The sequence below is a fragment of the Erpetoichthys calabaricus genome, chromosome 1, assembly GCF_900747795.2.
Source record: "Erpetoichthys calabaricus chromosome 1, fErpCal1.3, whole genome shotgun sequence".
Classification (NCBI taxonomy): domain Eukaryota; kingdom Metazoa; phylum Chordata; class Cladistia; order Polypteriformes; family Polypteridae; genus Erpetoichthys; species Erpetoichthys calabaricus.
Window position 1 is genome coordinate 329,612,789 of NC_041394.2, and position 21,586 is coordinate 329,634,374.

Consider the following 21,586-nt stretch of genomic DNA (forward strand, 5'->3'; position numbering starts at 1 on the left):
ACATTGTACTTCTCCCTCTGCATGAATGCCTTTGTAGATTTCAAACTGTGTTTTGGGTCATTGTCTTGTTGGAATATCCAACCCCTTCGTAACTTCAACTTTGTGACTGATGCTTGAACATTATCCTGAAGAATTTGTTGATATTGGTTTGCATTCATCAGACCCTCGACTTTAACAAGGGCCCCAGTCCCTGAACTAGCCACACAGCCCTACAGCATGATGGAACCTCCACCAAATTTGACAGTAGGTAGCAGGTGTTTTTCTTGGGATGCGGTGTTCTTCTTCCGCCATACAAAGCACATTTTGTTATGACCAAATAACTCCATTTTTGTCTCATCAGTCCAAAGCACTTTGTTCCAAAATGAATCCGGCTTGTCTAAATGAGCATTTGCATACAACAAGCGACTCTGTTTGTGACGGGATGCAAAAAGGGCTTCTTTCTCATCGCCCGGCCATACAGATATTCTTTGTGCAAATTGCGCTAAATTGTAGAACGATGTACAGATACGCCATCTGCAGCAAGATGTTCTTGCAGGTCTTTGGAGGTGATCTGTGGGTTGTCTGTAACCATTCTCACAATCCTGCGTATATACTGCTCCAGTATTTTTCTTGGCCTGCCAGACCTGCTGGGTTTAACAGCAACTGTGCCTGTGGCCTTCCATTTCCTGATTCCATTCCTTACAGTTGAAACTGACAGTTTAAACCTCTGAGATAGCTTTTTATAGCTTTCTCCTAAACCATGAGACTGAACAATCTTTGTTTTCAGATCTTTTGAGAGTTGCTTTGAAGATCCCATGCTGTCACTCTTCAGAGGGGAGTCAAAGGAAAACACAACTTGCAATTGATCACCTTAAATACCTTTTCTCATGATTGGACACACCTGTCTATGAAGTTCAAGGTTTAACGAGCTAATCCAACCAATTTGGTGTTGCAAGTAATCAGTATTGAGCAGTTACATGCATTCAATTTTTTTTTATTTATTAATTTTATTGTAATCATTCCATACACTATAGATTAATTCATAACAAAAAAGAATTAAAGACAGATCAAACCCCACCCTTGAGAAGGAGAGCTTAGTGAAAGGAGAATTGCTTAGGGCTTTTTAATAGGGCAAAAATAAACAAAATAAAGGAAGAAATATATATAAGTAAATAAAAAAAAGAAAAAAAAATGGAGAAGGGAAATAAAGCGGTAATAATTATTTCTCTTATTCTAAAATATTATTGATTAGATCCTGCCAGGTTTTGATAAAATTCTGTACAGATCCTCTAACTGAGAATTTGTTTTTTTCCAATTTCAAATAATATAAAACATTGGTTTCCTACTGACTTATCAGAGGAGAGTTAGGATTCTTCCAATTTAACAAAATAAGTCTGCATGCCACAAGTGTAGTGAATGCAATCTCCGTTTGCTTGTCCTTCTCCACTTCAAGACCGTCTGGAAGAACACCGAATAGAGCTGTTAATGGGTTAGGAGGGATTGTGACCACAAGGCTGTCTGAAAGGCACTTAAAAATTTTGGTCCAAAATGATGTTAGTTTGGTGCAGGCCCAAAACATGTGACCCAATGAGGCAGGAGCTTGGTTGCAGCGTTCGCAAGTTGGATCTTGCCCTGGAAACATTTTGGACAGTTTTAAGCGAGACAGATGAGCTTGATATATAATTTTTAGTTGTATAATTCTATGCTTTGCACATATGGAGCTCGAGTGAATTTTCTGCATTGCTACCTTCCACTCCTTTTCTGATATATTGATTAAGAGATCTTTTTCCCAATGTCCTCTTGGGTCTTTGAAAGGTAGGGACTCTAATAAGATTTTATATAATGCGGAAATGGTGTTTAATTCCTTGAATTTGAGCAGTATTTTTTCCAGCATGGTGGAGGGTACGAGGTGGGGAAAATCGAGCAGTTTCTGTTTAAAAAAGTTTCTAATTTGAAGATAGTGAAAGAAATGTGTAGCTGGGAGGTTGAATTTGGAACGTAATTGTTCAAAAGATGCAAATATGTTGTCTATATATAGATCTCTGAGCATTTTAATCCCAAATCTTATCCAGGTATTAAAAACTGGATATGTTTGCGAAGGTTGAAAGAGGTGGTTCTCTTGCAGAGGTGCCACGGATAAAAGATTTTCCATCTTAAAATGCTTTCTAAGTTGGTTCCATATTCTGAGTGAGTCAAGCACAATTGGGTTATTAGTATATTTGCGATAACTTGCATTTATTGGAGCGCAGATCAGGGAATATAAAGAATTACTACAGGATTTTACTTCTATTGTGAACCAAGCCTGTGTATGTTCGTTTTTTTTTGTCCAGGTTTTTATGGCTTGTATGTTTGCTGCCCAGTAATAAAACTGAAAATTAGGTAAAGCTATGCCACCTTCTGCCTGAGGTCTTTGTAGGGTCGCTCTTCGGATACGTGGGTGTTTTGAGTTCCAAATGAATGAGGTTATTGTTGAATCTAATTACTTAAAAAACGATTTATTGATATATATTGGAAGGTTTTGAAATAAAAAAAAGAAGTTTAGGAAGGATATTCATCTTAACAGTGTTAATTCTTCCGGCTAGAGTGAGATGAAGGGTTGATCATCTATGCAAGTCTTGCTTAATTTTTTCCATACAGACGGCAAAATTTTGTTAATAAAGAGCTTTATGTTTACTTGTGATATTTACCCCTAGGTATTTAAACTGATCTGCTATGGTAAAAGGTAGGGTGTCCAATCTAATATTATATGCTTGTGAAAGAGTATACTTTTATTCAGATTAATTCTGAGACCGGATATCTTTTGAAATTCTGTGAGTGCTGTTAAAACTGCAGGCACAGTATTTTCTGGGTCTGATATATATAAAACCATACCATCTGCATATACAGAAATTTTCTGTTCCAGTCCTTCTCTGGTAATCCCCTTTATCTGATGAGAGTTTCGACAGTGAACCGCCAGTGGTTCAATGGCGATTGCAAACAGCAGTGGTGACAAGGGACATCCTTGTCTGTGCCACATTCTAGCTTAAAGTAGTCTGAATAAATGTTGTTAATACAAACTGAAGCTTCTGGATTGGTATACAGTAGTTTGATCCATGCACAAATATTCGGGCCAAACCCAAATTTCTCCAATGCAGTGAAAAGGTAGTTCCATTCAATCATATCAAATGCTTTTTCTGGGTCTAATGATAGTAATATCTCTGGGGTGTTTGATTTTGCTGGTGAATATATTACATTAAACAGGCGTCGGAGATTGAAAGATAGGTGTTGGCCTTTAATAAATCCAGTTTGATCCTGTGATATTACCGAGGGCAGCACTTTCTCCATCTTTCTAGCTAGAATTTTTGAGAGTATCTTAACATCATTATTGAGGAGTGAAATTGATCTATATGATGCACATTGTAACAAGTCCTTATTTTGTTTAGGAAAGACGGTGATTAATGCTTGACGAAATGTTTGAGGTAGTATTTGGTTGTCTCTAGCTTCTGTAAGTGTTGCCAATAAGAGAGGAGCTAGCTGAGTGGATAATTTCGTATAAAATTCTACAAGGTAACCATCTGGGCCTGCTGATTTCCCGCTTTGAAGTGATTTTATGGCATCTAGTAATTCTGATAGCGTCAGAGGTTTATCCAGTTCCTCAGCACTTAAAGCATCTATTTGTGGCGTCTGTAATGTATCCAGAAATGCATTAGATTGTGTGTTGCCTTCTTTGAACTCAGTAGAATATAAGGATTTATAATAATCTCTAAATGTGTGCATTATATTTTTATGGTCAATGATTTCTTCTCCATTCGTGTTGGTGATTACTGGTATTGCATTGCGGACTTCTTGTTTGTGAATTTGTTGAGATAAAAGCTTATTAGGTTTTTCTCCGTGTTCATAGTAATGATGTCTTGACTTATAAATAAGTTGTTCAGTTTCTTTAGTTGTCAAGATGTTGAGTTCTGTATGCAGGGCATGCCTTTTCCTGTGAAGAGCTTCACTTGGATGCCTGGCTTGTTCTTCATCTATTCTAGTAATTTCGCTTCTTAGCTCTAACACTTTCTTGGTTTCTAATTTATTTCTGTGGGAAAGATATGAAATAATCTGCCCTCTTAAGAAGGCCTTTAGAGTTTCCCAGAGTGTTCCTGCAGAAACCTCTGTGGGCGTGTTTGTCTCTAGGAAGAAGCTGATTTGTTTGGATATAAATTCTGTGCAGTTCTCATCTGCTAGTAGAAGAGAGTTAAGACGCCATCTACGAGGTGAGTGTGAGGGGCTTAATGATTTTAGCTTCAAGACTAGAGGGGCATGGTCGGAGATAACAATTGTGTCGTATTTGCACGATTTAACACTAGAATTACCAGAGCCTACGAAAAAACTCGTAAATCCGTCCCACCTTAAATCGCGTCTTAAATCCGTTTGCACCTCTCCGCCAGAGTCCTTTGTCATCTAAATGTGCTGATAAACACAAGCTACTAGCAGCCAGCTATTCCATCCCCCCACCGACTTAGAACGAACTTCTCCTAGCTCATGCATTGCCTTGATTTGATTATCTGGGATTGAAGTGGAGTTTTAGAGTGGAAATAATATAGCGTTATTTGGAATACACGCATTTCATGTGTGTTCCGTTTCTATAGTAGTCTGTGCAAACACATTTTTAAAACAAACGTTTTTCATATTCTCATAGTAAATGACAAAATGTAGGCATAAACTATATAACGTATGAAGCCTGAAGTCCATATATCAAAGAAACACTTTCACAAAAGGTACAAATAAGAGAACACGTGCGCTTTTATTCAAAAATATAACTGCACAAAAAAAAAAAAAAAGCCGTGTTAGCATGCCACATTGACACTTTTACTACAACCGCCGCGGTGGCGTAATGGTATCAGCTCCTGACTGGGAATCAGAGGGTGGCGAGTTCAATCCCGCACGGCTCCACTTTGAGAAGTGAACTGCTCTTATTCTTACAATTTTAGAATAACAACATTAATTTGATTTCAGTCTGTAACAGCCGGTGTAACTTATGATACTGGTAAAGGTTAGCTTTTTTTTTTTTTTTTTTAATTCACTTTTCATTCTCGCAGTCGCATTCAGAATCAATCCATACAACCCCATCTGACACAACTGTTTTCACATAAATAAAAGTGCACTTTTATTCAAGACTATAACCGAAGAATAAAGAAAGCAAGTTACAGTTGGTGGTTGATACGACAGCTTGCGTGGTGCAATGCTAAGAACTGCTGATATCAAGTGACGGTGAGATACGAAGAAGGCAGCTTCACCAGCGTTTGTGTGTCAGAACCCTTTGGGGGGGGGGGGTGGCGGTAGTATGCATTGTGGTACACTGCAGACCTATAGCGCGTCTTTATGTCAGATGGGGTTGTATGGATTGATTCTGAATGCGACTGCGAGAATGAAAAGTGAATAAAAAAAAAAAAAAAAAAGCTAACCTTTACCAGTATCATAAGTTACACTGGCTGTTACAGACTGAAATCAAATTTATGTTGTTATTCTAAAATCGTAAGAATAAGAGCAGTTCACTTCTCGAGGTAGAGCCGTGCGGGATTGAACTCGCCACCCTCTGATTCCCAGTCAGGAGCTGATACCATTACGCCACCGCGGCGGTTGTAGTAAAAGTGTCAATGTGGCATGCTAATGCGGCTTTTTTTTTTTTGTGCAGTTATATTTTTGAATAAAAGCGCACGTGTTCACTTATTTGTACCTTTTGTGAAAGTGTTTCTTTGATATATGGACTTCAGGCTTCATACGTTATATAGTTTATGCCTACATTTTGTCATTTACTATTAGAATATGAAAAACGTTTCTGTTTTAAAAATGTGTTTGCACAGACTACTATAGAAACGGAACACACATGAAATGCGTGTATTCCAAATAACGCTATATTATTTCCACTCTAAAACTCCACTTCAATCCCAGATAATCAAATCAAGGCAAGGCATGAGCTAGGAGAAGTTCGTTCTAAGTCGGTGGAGGGATGGAATAGCTGGCTGCTAGTAGCTTGTGTTTATCAGCACATTTAGATGACAAAGGACTCTGGTGGAGAGGTGCAAACGGATTTAAGACGCGATTTAAGGTGGGACGGATTTACGAGTTTTTTTGTAGGCTCTGGTAATTCTAGTGTTAATCGTAGGCAGGAAATTATTATCTATAAAAAAATAATCAATTCTTGAGTAGCTATGATGCACTGGTGAGTAGAACAAATATGTTCTTGAGTTTGGGTTAAGAAACCTCCAGGGGTCTGATAAGTTGTGGTCAGTTAAAAATTGTGTAATTGTCTTTGCAGTGTTAGATATCGTCCCCCCTGTCACAGGAGTCCTATCTAAAAGTGGATTTAAAACACAATTAAAGTCCCCAGCCATTATAATTTTATGAGTGTTCACATTGGGAATGGATGCAAATAGATTTTGCATGAATTCCTTATCATCGACATTGGGTGCATAAACATTTATCAAAATCATTTTACTGTTAAATAAGTTGCCCATGACCATCACATATCTCCCTTCGGGTTCCGATACTACATCTGATGCTACAAATGGGACTGTTCTGTGTATGAGAATTCCCACACCTCTAGTTTTCTTTATAAAGCTAGAGTGGAACATTTGGCCAGTCCAGTCTTTTTGCAGTCTGCACTGATCGTTGCTTAGTAAGTGGGTCTCCTGTAAAAATACTATTTTAGCGTTTAAGCCTGTTAGGTGAGAGCATACTTTCTTTCTCTTTAATTCGTGATTCAGGCCTTTAACATTCCAGCTCACAAAGATGACTGTCCCATCATGGAGACATTGATTCTGAGTTTTAAATGTCATTTTATATTCTTAATTGGTAGTGAGGCAGTTTTAATCTTAATTTCAAAATTTTTGAAAAAAAAAGTTATTGCCATATAGCCCATTGTTGCGTTGATATTTATAGTTATAAGGATTAGAAGAATAGATTAGATATAGCCTGCTCTCCTTCTCTCCCCCCTTTATCCCCCACCCCCCCATTTTTCCTCCCCACATAAGGGTTGATCCCACTTAGCAATGTCCCAGTCCTCTGACATACAAAGACACAGAGCACGTCCAAAACAATTAATTAATTAATTTGAAAATTAAAACAGATTAGAGATATCTATTGCAGCTGAAGTCTAAATACTATCTGCCAAAAAATATAATCATTAACAGTCTTTAAGCTTAAAATAATCTTCAGCAATTTTAAGATATTAAGATAATAAAATAATGAACCCTTGGGAATGATTTTAAAAAGTGGTCTAGGATAAACATAGTAAATCCTAATGTAATAGTAGAAATAGCAATAAACCAAGGGTATGATGTTAAACAGTCAACTTTAAGGTAGTAAAAAAAAAAATCAAGCCCTACTTTAATTACTTCCACACACTCATGTCTATAACTGTAATTAACTGTAATTAAGACTTAAACATATAGTGTCCAAGTAAAGAAAAGGATGTTTATTTATAATACCAGTCTCTTTAAAAGCGGATCCAACAGCAGATGATAGGTCCTTCCCATGCCATGACAGAATACAGCTCCTTATTAACTTTCAACTTACATGCATTCAATTTAATTTCATACAACTAAATACTGCTTCACTAAAAATCTTTGTTCGGAAAACACCCCAGTACTCAGATGTTCCTAGGAAATGAAAGATATACCACTGTTATCTTTTTTGTTGAAAGGAGAGTAAATTATTATGCAGGATGAGAGGGGTTCCCAAACTTTTTCATATGACTGTATTATTTCCATCTGGGGAATAAATAGGTTATGGGGCCATAAGTATTTCTAATAATGGTTTATTTAACTGATATAGCAACTAAATAAAACGTTAATTCATTGCATGCAGCACATTTGCAATTGCACCTTGATTAAGATTGTGAGGAATGAAAATCGTGCACAATACCAATTGTGTCTCTAATTTCCTTCTTTCTTTTAAATTTAGGAGGATCAAGTAGCTTCTAGCAGGGTGGTACGCCAGTTTCATTACACTGTCTGGCCAGATCATGGAGTTCCAGAAACAACTCAATCTCTGATCCAGTTTGTGCGAACTGTAAGGGATTTTATTAATAGAACCCCTGGGTCTGGAGGAACAGTAGTGCATTGCAGGTAAATGTTCTTATTTGCTGTTTTGTAACAAGTTCTAAAGAATATTTTTCTTGCATCTGATTCCTATTTCCTTGAAGATGCATAACATATGAAGAAAACTTTTGAGAAAATATTCGAGTCCCTGGATGGACATGCGTCTAATTGAAAACTCGATACAAGAGCAGTAAAGCAATATTCTTTACCATGATATATCCTCATTACATTAAGGTCATTTCAGAAGTTCTTTCCATTTCAATCAATATGTAAGTACTAGCTTCACCAGGGAAATTTCCTTAGTCAATGGGCCTCAGCTACAGTGGCATTGGTTAATCAGATATATCAGAATTACTATATAACTAAGTACTTTTCTGTGCACAAAATTTGTAATTTTTTTAACCAATGGCTAATCATATTAGTTCACTTGAGCTGCTTATGGTTGACTGTGCTAGATACAGTACTTGGTGATGTTGGTGTGGAAGAGATTGCAGCAGAAGTCTGTATTCAAGCATTATTCTGTAATGTTACAAAGGTGATTTAAAGTTGATTCAAAGCTAAAAACTGCAAAAAATCTCTGCTCTTTATTACCATCAAAGCCTAAATTAGTACTGCCTTTGTATACAGTAGATTTGAATAAATGTCACCAACAAAAAGACAATAAAACTTCTCCTTATACATTCAGAAAACATTGTTCTTTATTCTGTTCATTTGTAGCTTGGTTCCACCAGTTATTTTGAGATGTTTTTTTCTTTATCTCTGATTTTTTAACTTCAGAAATCATGTAACACTGATTGTTGATTGGTATTATGAACTTAATAAACTAAAAAAAATATTCAGTGTGCAAAAAAAATGTAAAAAGACAAGATAAGCTTTTGAATTCTCAGTAAATGTAAGTACTGCTGCATAGATTATTATCTATCTATCGATCTTAAACACTCAGTAAGACAAACCTAAACCTTTAATTATTAATATATATTGATTATGGCAATATTAAATCACATCTAACTTAATAATATAGATATGGCTAATTTAGAGAGAAAAAAAGGCTCAAGTTCACAAAATTTCTGCATAAAATAAACCTCTTTGTGGTTCATGGCCTGTTATAACAGACAAAGACACAATGACAATTATTCTCAATTACTTCTAGCAGCACTAGAAACAACGTAGGAAACTACTCTGGATATGACACCAATCTGTTGTAAAACATCACTCATAACATAATCTCACCTACATAAGCCCAATTAACGAAGCACAATTGTCTTTGGGAATATGGAAAGAGAGCTGAAATACCTAGAGGAAAACCAATTGGCATACTAGGAAAAGATACAAACTTCAAATAAACAACAACTAGCCACAGAATTCAAACCCAGGATGCTGAATCCATGAGGCACTAGTGGTAATCACAGTGCCGCTATAAACGTTATTTGCCATATATCAGTTCAAATGTTAATTGTGTCTAGGTTCATCTGGAGTATAAAGATTTAACCAACTCCAGGATATTCCTAGCTTACAAAATATTTGAGCAATTTCTAATTTCTGTAATGTATTATGTAGAATAGCTGAGAAAACAGAAATTGTCAAGCTGAGTTGTAAATCATCACTGTTTTCACATTCTTCATTTTTTACTTCTTTTTAATCTTGCACCACAATCATGTGCTAAAACTAAACAATGTAAAAATATTAGCATGAAATAATGTTCTTTCTTTCTTTCTTTCTTTCTTTCTTTCTTTCTTTCTTTCTTTCTTTCTTTCTTTCTTTCTTTCTTTGTCTTGAGTGTACTCTCTGTAGTTTTTGTCTGTCTGCTTCTGTAACAGTTTCCCTTTGAGATCTATCTATCTATCTATCTATCTATCTATCTATCTATCTATCTATCTATCTATCTATCTATCTATCTATCTATCTATCTATCTATCTATCTATCTATCTATCTAACTAACTCAATAAGATGTCAATGCCAAGAATTGAGTAAAGCATTGACTTGTTAGGTATCATAGAGTGAAATATTTTTAGCTACTGTATAAGATTATAATTTCACTTCAGCATCAATCAGATCAATATGAAATTGTTTACTGCCACATACTGTGTAACTGAATAACACTACTCAATATTTTAAAACCTAAAGATACTCAATATATTGTATGATGACTTTTCAATTTCATTCATAAAGAGCACTCAATAAATTTCTGCAGGCCTTAGCGTTAATAAGTTATAAATATGAGCAGAGTTAACATGTGCAATGATTGAAATAATAATAATAATACATTTTATTTACATAGTGCTTTTTCCATGCACAAGGCACAAACATTAAGGGAACAGACTATAAACATACAGTACAATATGACTAATGGTTGTTAAGATCAAAGTGTTAAACATGCAGAAGCACTAAAGAGATAGAAAAAGGTTTTTAGAAATAGAGTAGTGATAAGTGATTAATTATAAAGTGAGGCTTCAGCAGGGAGCTTATGAAAATACATTATGCCACCAGAGTCACTTAATCCAGTTGATATGACTTTTCCATTCATTATGGTTATGCATAAAAACACTGAGCATGGCTTATCAATCATTCATATTAGTCATTACTCTATAAAGATACTTTTATGGAGCACACCATCACAAAGCACTTTTTAAATAATGAAAGATAATAATTCAAAACACCAAGATGGCAAGTTCTGTGCCAAGAATAAAATACATATAATTTAGAATCCATAAAAGAGGTTTATCAGATGTTATGTTGCTAAATGCATTCATATTCAAAGCAAAATTCAGTTATTTTTTTGTAGATTTCTGTATTAATATGAAACATTTATTTTTGGTAATTTGTAATGATGTTGGAATAAGTCTTCTTACACATTAGGGGAGGGGATGTTCCCTTTGACCTTTTGAAGGAAGACGCATATTAATGTGGAGCAAGTAATGCTCATCAAAACCCACTGCAATAGCAGCTGTACAGTACTCAGGAAAGATGAGGGTAGGAAAGATTAGGGATGCTCAACCTGTGCTAACACCTTCCTTACTTGTCTCTGAAATGGACCTTAAAATAATGCAGTTAATTTTGTGACTTGCAACTGTCTTGCCAATTGAGTTTTCTTGAAGAGGCGTAGAAATATGTTACTGATGGCAAAAGAAAAAATAATTTTCAAACATAAAAATTCATTTTTTTCCAAAATAAATTATGGCATTTCAACATGTTTTTTTTTTTGTTTTTTTCTTCTTTTATTTTTCAGTGCCGGTGTTGGTAGGACAGGCACATTCATTGCCTTAGACAGAGTGCTACAGCAGCTGGACACCAAAGACACAGTCGATATTTATGGAACAGTCTTTGACCTGAGGCTTCACAGAGCCCATATGGTGCAGACAGAGGTAATTTATTTTGCTTCTTAAATTATATCCTCCTTCTTCTTGTTTGTAATCATGTGTGCAGCATTAGCCTTACTTCTGTAGACTTTCTTTCATGGGCTTAAACATGATCCAGAACCATTTTCATTTTTTCAAATGACACAAACAATTGATCATCTTATTTAATAAAAGTACTTTTTATGAAGCGTATGTTGAACAATACCCTGCGGTGGGCTGGCGCCCTGCCCAGGATTTGTTTCCTGCCTTGCGCCCTGTGTTGGCTGGGGTTGGCTCCAGCAGACCCCCGTGACCCTATGTTTGGATAATGGATGGATGGGATGGATGTTGAACAATAGAATCATGACATATATGAAAAATCCTATAAAATTTCTATATTCAGTGACTTAAAGTTCTTCCTATATTCCAAAGATGTGCAGGTAAAGTTGGCTGGCAGTTGTAGGTGCTGGTGACTGTCTTGCACTCAGTGCTTATCAGAATAGTAATTTATGCAGATATTAACCTGTTTTAAATAAGGTTTGCTTAAAAGTTTCAGTCTTAATATGTGGCCTCTGTTGTTTTAAGACATAGCAACAACTGGAAGAGTATTGCCAGTAGATTAATATTTTTTTTTATATAGCGTTTGCTATTTTAACATACCTGTATATCAATGTTCACAACTATAAGTTATTTATTACATATGAACATGATCTTTCAGTTTATGTATTTAATATGGTGTTTTGGCTTGTTTGTAAAAAGCCAACCAGCAATCTTAATTTCTCCTCAAGAAGATTAAACAGCACAAATCTCAGTGATTTGGTTTCCCAAAAGCTTTTTTTCCCCCTCTTTTCATAAAATATGGGGTAATGCTAGTTATATTTTAAAGGTGATACAGTTATTAACTTGACTTAAGATAACTTTTACATTCATCATCTTGAAGTAAAATTTAGTAAATTCAATTTTTTGTTCCAGTGTCAATATGCCTACTTACACCAGTGCATCAGAGATGTTTTGAGAGCACGAAAACTTCGGAATGAGCAGGAAAATCCACTGTACCCCATCTATGAAAATGTTACTCCTGAATACCACCGAGGTATGATATGCAGTCTTGAAAGGGTACTTATCAGATTGCAGCTGCTGTTTTTGTTTAAGGTTAAGAGCTCACATATTTTGCTGACAGTACTGTATATTATTATCAGAAAGGCCCTGAATAATAAATGATGTGGTGTACTATGCAGGATAGATAACATTGAGCTAATCTTGTGCAGGATTACCTAATGTTGTGGGAAGCAGCCCGGACACAGACAGGCGGACATCATTTTGTCACCCAACACACGTTTATTTACAATATCTACAAATGTTATGAAGCACACAACCCAGTGCCGCAGCACCAATCACCCCAAAGTCCAGGCCTCTTTCCTCAGTGCCTCTCTTCGCTTCCTCTGCTCCAAGACTCTTATCCACTTCCACCCGACTCCAGCCCTGAATGAAGGGAGGTGGCCCCTTCCACCCGACTCTAGCCCTGAATGAAGGGAGGTGGCCCCTTTTATAGCCACCCGGATGTACTCCAGGTGCTTCCTGGCAATCTTCCACTGGCACTCCCCAGTATGGTGGAAGTGCCGGCTGCATCCCCGGAAGCACTCCGGGTGTCCCTGTTTCTCTTCCCCCCAGCACTTCCGGGTGTGGCGGAAGTGCTGAGGTCCAGTGCAGCCAAGGCATCTGGGCGCCCCCTGGTGGTGACCACGGGCCCCTACAGGGTTAAGCTTCAAAGCTCTGTACCCGTGACCCCCAAAGCAACCAGGGCGGTCGCCCCCTCGTGGTCTGGTTCTCCTGGGCGTCACAATGTGCCACAATGTACAACTGGATAATTATTATGATACCATATGAAAATGAACAGCATTAAAAATGAACTGTCTAAGTAAAATGATTTTAAAGTACTTGGTCACAGGTACAGTCCTCCCACATAATACTGTACAATTATGGAAAAAATTGTAACATTTCCAAATGTAAGTCATTAGGAAGAGGAATTCTCGTAAATGAATGTGTATTTCTGACAATTTTGATAACAGAATTTGGACGGCATGGTGGCACTGCTGCCTTGTAGTACGGTGACTCTTTGTGTAGGGTTTGTTTGTCCCGTGTCCACATGGATTTCCTCCCAATGTCCAAAGACATGCAGATTAGGTGTATTGGCGTTGCTTAACTCTTTCTGGGCTGATGTTGACTTTTGTCGAAATTCAGGGGTAGAGGACGGTAATCGGCTGTAAACTGCGACAAAACTCGTCCTTACATTTTAGTTTGACTCTCTTTGCTGGAAGGAAAGTTACGTAGCTTTGCTGATTTGACCTCGGATTCCCTGCGTGTGCATGAGTAGTGAAGAGCAAACAGCCTCTAAAATGGTATCGACATCTGGCGAGACTAAAGCAAATGTGCAAAGCAAAATACTCCATGGACGTATTACGTATTATCGCTGAATCGGACTCTGACTTTTCAGACTCTGAGTTTGATGCAAGTGATCTGGAGATGGATATCGAAAACAAAAGTGACGTACCAGCATCAGCCTATCGGTCCCCAGGTGATCGTGGTGCTGAACCCCTCTGTGTAGCTGATATGCCTACAGCTGCGTTCGCCTGGGAGGACCACCACTTATGATGACAAGAGGTACAAACCATATTGCATCACACTGCGACTGCTACAATCGTCTACCTGCTCTACGAAGACAGAGAGGTAGCCGGTCTGCCGTGCATTCCTGCTGGCCATCGAGCTGCCCCTGCGCAACCACTGCTGCCAGAGATGCAGAACAGGCACCAACAGCAGCCACAGCACGTAGCAACAGACATTTTATGTTGATTTATGTGTGAAACCAGTGCATTGTGTGCTTTTCAGAAAACTGAATTTTTTAGAAAAAATATTCAGCCCTCAAAGAGTTAAATTTGTCCAAGTGTGTGTGCTCACCCTGTGATGGACTGGCACCCTGCCCAGGTATTGTTCCTGCCTGCACCCAATAATTGCTGGGATGAGCTTCAGCTGTCCCACACCCCTGCCCTGGTTAAGAGAATGGACAGATTGATAACAATTTTTCAAACCTTGAAATTCAAAAAGGTTTTCAAATGTTTTTTTAAAATTATTTTCATATGTTTCTACCTCTTAATAACTTTACAATTCCTTGAGCTAAAATTGGTATTTTCATGGGTAAAAGATGGTTATTAATTAAGTAAATAAAGAAAATAGTTTAGAATTTACTGTATCTCTTATGTAATCATTTACTATAGGCCCTTTGAATTTTTTTCACTGTCATCTCTTTACAACAAATAGGTTCACTGCAATAAGCACCATGTAAAATCCAATTGATACAAGGGAATTCAGTAGTTACTGTATATGCATTCTAAGAAATTAATGTGAAGCAGTGTTGCAGAAATCCAAATTCATGTATGTGTTGAGACCTTTGAGAACTTTCCAAGAAAAGTCTTCAGGGATTTCTATTAGAGGCAGAAGAGAAGTTGATTCAACTGAGATTGGTAATTCAGTTCATACAGAAACAGTAAATTAGAAGTCAAAAGCAGATTTTTAAAGTAAACATTTCACTCAAGTGCAAGATTATTGTGTGGAGTCTTCCAATTAAATACATTTTGAAATTTACAAAATGTTCTTTTAAATAATGGCCTCCCTGACATCTCACAATGGTTAAGTATGTGCACCATGTGCCTAATGATATGGAGCATAATAATGCACAGACTTCCTAAAAATGGCAGCACTCATTAAAAATTAACAAACTAATGTCATCATCACAACGATAAACAAAGAAAAAGAAAAGAATATTAGATGTGATTTATATGCCTTTAGTCTAAGACAGTTGCCCAACATCTCAAGTTGCTACAAATTGTTTGGAGATAACAATCACAAGACAAATCCTGGACATTGTTGTTGTTATCTTCTTCTAGATGAACACTGCCACATTGTATCCAGCCTGTGTGTCTCCACTCTGAATAACGTACTGTAAAGCCGGTTGGTTGGAATATCCTGAAATATGCTGATCCACCCTGTGGTGTGACAGTGGTCTATTTATCCATAATAATAATAATAATTCTTTGCATTTCTCACTACTCAAAGCACTCAGCAATTGCAGGTTAAGGGCCTTGCTCAAGGGCCCAACAGAGCAGAGTCCCTTTTGGCATCTTACGGGATTCGAACCAGCAACCCATAAAATGAAACTGAATAGTCAGCAGTTGATGTTTGACTTGAGCTCTGTTCTTTGACTTCTCCTTTTGAAGCATTGTTTCCTTTTAACATTTTTTATGTTCCAACTTTAACCTTTCTTTGTAATTTTAGAGAACCTCAGTAAATTCAGTCTTTCTTTATGTTGTATCAAACTCTGACACTCCTGCTATGATTTTGTCAGTTTTTTATGAAGAAATTTCCAAAATTAGTTCAGACTTCAAGACATCTTAGACAGGAAGCACAGCTAATTAATAATAATAGTTTATTTTCATATGGGATAGTAAACAGTAGGCTACCTAACTTTAACAAAGCATGTTGCTTATCTCTGCTTTTTCTCTGTTTCTTACAACAAAATGTAGAAGTGCAGCCCTTGAGGAGAAAAAGGGCCAATCAGAGGATGGAGCCACTGTAGCTACACCTTTACATGCATCCCTGGCTAGATCCAAATTTTAGATGCTGGATCCATTAGGCAGCAGTGGTAACTACTACACCACCATGCTGCATGTAAAATTAAAAATATAGCAAAAAATGAACACAAATGAAAATCAACTCTGAATACTCCATCCCTCTGATCAAGTTGGCAGTGTGATACTTACTGTATTTCATTGAGACTGACCCCACTAGAAGTGTTTGTTTTGTGCTCATGGGATAGTTGCCTTTCTTATGATAGTCTTAATGAACCATTTTATTAAGACATTGAACTAACTGGGGAAATAGTGTTTGTTGTTGAGAACTTTTGTCTTTAAGGTACATCATTCATCCATTTATTTAGTTATGCATTTATTAATTATTTATCTACTATGTCTATCTTTTTATTTATTTTGTTTGTTTATTTTTCAGACATGATATATTCAAGACGCTGAAGAACAAAATGGGATCCTCTCCAGAAAGAAACAAACAGCTACATCCATTCAGGCAGAGTTTTCACTATAGGAGTACTACAGAGAATTAAGATAATTCATTTAAAGAGACTATATATTATTTAAATACTATTGTTTATCAAGAGTCATGTAAATAGTTATTTTTCATATTAATTATCACATATTCTGTTTACTGTAAGAAATAAGCTATCTTCATATTTTGCACATAATTGTTAGAACTCCCTCATATGATTTTTTAAATCTTGTTTCTTCAACTAAATGAAAATACATATTTGAGTTAACCTATGTGGACATCCTTTATGAGGCAAATGAACTTTGAACTTAAAATTCAGAAGAAGAAAGAAATGATTACACTCAACATAAATCAGTCAGTCTTTTATAGCTCATATGCCACAACGGAAAACAACAAGAGGACAGTTCAGAGCAATTAAAGAGCAAAGTTTATTACTAGGTGTTACAAATCCATGGTATCCATACTGTATGTAAACCCAGCTTGATCAAACAATCAAACAATAATGTTCCCCAGATCAAAAATATATATGTAAGACAATATTTAGAATACGGAGAATCATAGAGTAATATCTCCACAGACGTCCATTCATTTCTTAGCATATCCAGCAGTGCTTTCTCCTTTCTTTGTCCTTCCCGCAGAGCATCAGAATGTCCCCAGTGCTGTTTTACAACACATATTCATTACTGCAGTCATTATTCTTTCCTTTCTCTTCTGTTATCTCACGTTAACACTTTTCGATTCAATCCTGCTTTTGTTTTCTATCCATGCAGTTCTTCGGCCATCCTGAGTGCCAGTCTAATTCGTAGTCTTTTATTTCAAACCATAGTGTGGCCCACAATTCATCTTCTGAAATGCTTCAGTTATCTGCCCCCTGAGCTCTGTCATTTTTCTTTCCCAGTACCAAACTGTTCTTAACTTCAGCCATTCTTTAAGGTGGAGCATATAATAATAATAATAACATTTATTTGTATAGCACATTTTCATACAAAAAAGTAGCTCAAAGTGCTTTACATAATGAAGAACAGTAAATAAAAAAAAATATAACAACATAAGAAGTTAAAATAAGACAATATTAGTTAACATAAAAAAAGAGTAAGGTCCGATGGCCAGGGTGGACAGAAAAAACAAAAAAAATTCCAGATGGCTGGAGAAAAAAATAAAATCTGCAGGGGTTCCAGGCCACGAGACCGCCCAGTCCCCTCTGGGCTTTCTACCTAACATAAATGAAATAGTCCTCTTGTGTCTAGGGTTCTCATGGATGGACTTGATGATGATGGACATGCAGACTTCTGGCTTTTAATTCTTCATTGTTGGAACATCACGGTGCTTTGAGTAGATGGTGGTGGTGCAAGCCACCACCAAAAGGACACCGGAAAAGAAACAGAAGAGAGAATAGGGGTTAGTACAGATTTTAGAGCTACCATGGATAGTTATTATAATGAATTGGATATACAGAGTATCAGGATTAAATTACAGTGAAATTATGAGACGGCCATATTAAAATAATGTGTTTTTAGCAGTTTTTTGAAGTGCTCCACTGTATTAGCCTGGCGAATTCCTATTGGCAGGCTATTCCAGATTTTAGGTGCATAACAGCAGAAGGCCGCCTCACCACTTCTTTTAAGTTTTGCTCTCGGAATTCTAAGGAGACACTCATTTGAGGATCTGAGATTATGACCTTGGTCCTGTGAAATATTATCTTGTGGATCAAAATTAATATCCTGCATGCTTGTATTTTAACTATACCATGATCATGATTACTATAACAGTGTGTACTCAATAAGAATAAATTGAATTGAAAATATAAAGTAATAGTAAATATATATGTTACCGGCAATGTATTAAAACGCGGGCATTGTATAGAATGCCTAGGCAATATATAGAATTCCTGGCATTTTTGGGCAAAGTATGAAATATTCGAATCATTTTAATATTATATATACTTTCCCGGGCGGCACGGTGGCGCAGTGGGTAGCGCTGCTGCCTCGCAGTTGGGAGATCTGGGGACCTGGGTTCGATTCCCGGGTCCTCCCTGCGTGGAGTTTGCATGTTCTCCCCGTGTCTGCGTGGGTTTCCTCCGGGCGCTCCGGTTTCCTCCCACAGTCCAAAGACATGCAGGTTAGGTGGATTGGCGATTCTAAATTGGCCCTAGTGTGTGCTTGGTGTGTTTGTGTGTGTCCTGCGGTGGATTGGCACCCTGCCCAGGATTGTTTCCTGCCTTGTGCCCTGTGTTGGCTGGGATTGGCTCCAGCAGACCCCCGTGACCCTGTGTTCGGATTCAGCGGGTTGGAAAATGGATGGATATACTTTCCCTAGGCATTGTATGTAATACCTAGGCATTATATAAAATGACAAATGCTATTTAGGCAAAGTATTAAAAGAGATTCATGAGGAAGCATTTTATTGAAAAGACGTATATGAAAATGAGAGAGATACAAAATAAAGTATAGGACTTTCTTATTGGGGAAAACGAGAAAATAAAATATGAACCTACTTGTTGCAACGAGGAAGGAAATTTTTTTATTTTAAATTGCACTTAATTGTCTTTCGCACAAAAAAGTAAAACTTGAAAAGAGTCATGAAAAGGACTTCATTAAAAATTGCATAAATGAAAAAGAAAATATTAAATAAAATACGTGGGCGGCACGGTGGCGCAGTGGGTAGTGCTGCTGCCTCACAGTAAGGAGCCCTGGGTTCACTTCCTGGCTCCTCCCTGTGTGGAGTTTGCATGTTCTCCCCGTATCTGTGTGGGTTTCCTCCCACAGTCCAAAGACATGCAGGTTAAGTGCATTAGCGATTCTAAATTGCCCCTCGTGTGTACGCCCTGTGGTGGGCTGGCGCCCCACTCGGGGTTTGTTTCCTGCCTTGTGCCTTGTGTTGGCTGGGTTTGGCTCCTGCAGACCCCCGTGACCCTGTAGTTAGGATATATGGATGGATGGATGGATAAATAAAATACAGAACTTTCTTACTGAAAAAATAAGAGAAAAAAATGAACGTACTTGAATGGCATTTCATATTGCATTTCATTGCTTTTTTGCATTAGCGGGAGTATTTTATACTTTGCCGGTTTGTCTTTTGGCATTGCATAGAATGCCTAGGAAAGGTGTGAAATGTTAATCGTTTCATACTTTGACATCCAATTTTTGGCATTCTATACAATGCCTGCCTTTCATATATTGCTGGTAACATATACATTAAAAAAACAAAAACGTTAGAAATAACATCCCATAGTTGAGTTATTGTGTCTAAATTCGTTTTTTCCTGAGAGGGCCCACCCCAAACACACACCATTTACCAGTTGGGATGGAATGCCTAAAATTAATATTATCCCCCTTCTTGTCTTCTGGATGCTCTGCTGAACTCTTCCAAACAAACAGAAATGATTGTCCTCATCTAAAGTCACAAATGGAAGCCTGGTGTTCTTGTCACAGTGCACTATGTGCAAAGTGTATTAGAGGTCTGGACCGCAGGGGACCTGCTTAAGGGGAATGAAGCACACTTGTTACACAGAAATACCCTAATGAAATATTTCACAAATGTAGAACAGTTATAGTTTATTTTTATACAGTGCTCTTCATTGAGTTTCAGGCCATAACAAGTTCAGAGTCAATATGGTATGACATACTTTACAAATTCTTAATTAAGAAATGCAGCCGCATAAAGACACGGATTAGTTTAAAGGCACAGTAACACCAAGCAGTCCCAAACTGATTAACAGCAATGAATCCTGAAAATATCCGTCCATTGACGTCATCACTGAGCTACGACCAGTTAACTTTTCATTGTGATCAAGACAATGCTTCAAGATCCAGGGCAATGTTTCACCAAAATCTCATTATTTCATTGACAAAGTTGTTCATTTTGAGAACTGCTTAGGGCCGTATTGATCCCATTTTCAGTGTGCATATGGATGTTCATGATGACAATTAAACACAGAAATCAATATCAATATGGGTTACTTCACCATTAGAAAAAGCAAGATTGCAATGTTAAGTGCAAAACATTTCATTTGTCTTTAATGTCAGTGTTCTAAGAATTATGTTAATTTAAAACTTGTGTCATTTGAAGCAGATTCTTGTTCTGTCCCTTTATATTTATGAGCGAGAAAGAGATTATTCTATTCGATTATATTGGCTTATGTATTTGTGGGTAACATCTTTTCAACATAATAAATTATATACATTATGCAAACAGTTATAATATTATTTTATACATTATGAAGACAAACGCATGTGAAAGAGCAAAAAAATGGGTCTGTTCAGCCTGTGGCCTAAAGCCTGGTTCACCCTTCGACAGCTCGTTCAGGTCTGAGGTGTAAATGTTGGTCCAGGGTGAATGGTACACAAACAATGAGATCTTGAAAGAATACTACAGAAAAGTACTTTAAGAGGAGCCACAAATACACCTCAATGTAGCATACATGTCGTTTTTTTATTTTGCTGAAGATAAAAAAGAAGCAAAGCCAGGCTTGGATAAACATCTGGGCATTTGCAACAGGCTGTAATAATAAAAAAAAAATGGAGAGAAGGGCGTCAGACCAAATGTACGTTAATGTGTGCGCAGCCATGAAGCAACGTGTTCAGCATCCAGTTTGGCTTGGGTTGTGTCTTTGGATGTAACGTTGGACTGACTTCCAGTATACATGTTATGGACCAGTTAGGAATCATCCCAAGTGTTTCCTAATGTAGCAACCTATGTATGTTACATAATAAAAGTTATCATCTCTGTTTATACCGTATGTTCTATGAATATTTTCAAATAAAGATTAATATAAAACTGGCATCAATGTGTGTCTTGATTTGCAGATTTTTTAACTCCCACTTTTTGTTTAAGATCTATCAAATGGAGCATGATCTAAACTGGCTGGACAACACTTGTTCTGACATTTAAATGGCTGTTAATGGAATATTGTAATTAGGAAATGTTAAGGTACCTGCTGTGCTTCATCAAAAGAGGCGGCTGGAGAAGCCCAGGATACAACAACATTTATTTATATAGCACATTTTCATACAAAAAGTAGCTCAAAGTGCTTTACATAATGAAGAAAAGAAAAATAAAAGACAAAATAAGAAATTAAAATAAGACAACATTAG

The 21,586-nt window shown here is 37.0% G+C and overlaps 1 protein-coding gene across 2 annotated transcripts in view; it reads left to right on the forward strand.

The window, feature by feature from the left end:
• The window catches only part of ptprb (protein tyrosine phosphatase receptor type b), a 136,456-nt gene extending 115,183 nt beyond the window's left edge, over positions 1 to 21,273 (forward strand). For both annotated transcript variants that reach the window (XM_028820577.2, XM_028820590.2), the window contains 4 exons: positions 7,909 to 8,072; positions 11,273 to 11,408; positions 12,354 to 12,474; positions 16,440 to 21,273. In XM_028820577.2, coding sequence (XP_028676410.1) covers positions 7,909 to 8,072; positions 11,273 to 11,408; positions 12,354 to 12,474; positions 16,440 to 16,462 — 444 coding nt within the window. In that variant the 3' untranslated portion in view covers positions 16,463 to 21,273. The remainder of the gene's footprint in view (positions 1 to 7,908; positions 8,073 to 11,272; positions 11,409 to 12,353; positions 12,475 to 16,439) is intronic.
• Positions 21,274 to 21,586: the final 313 nt, after the last annotated feature.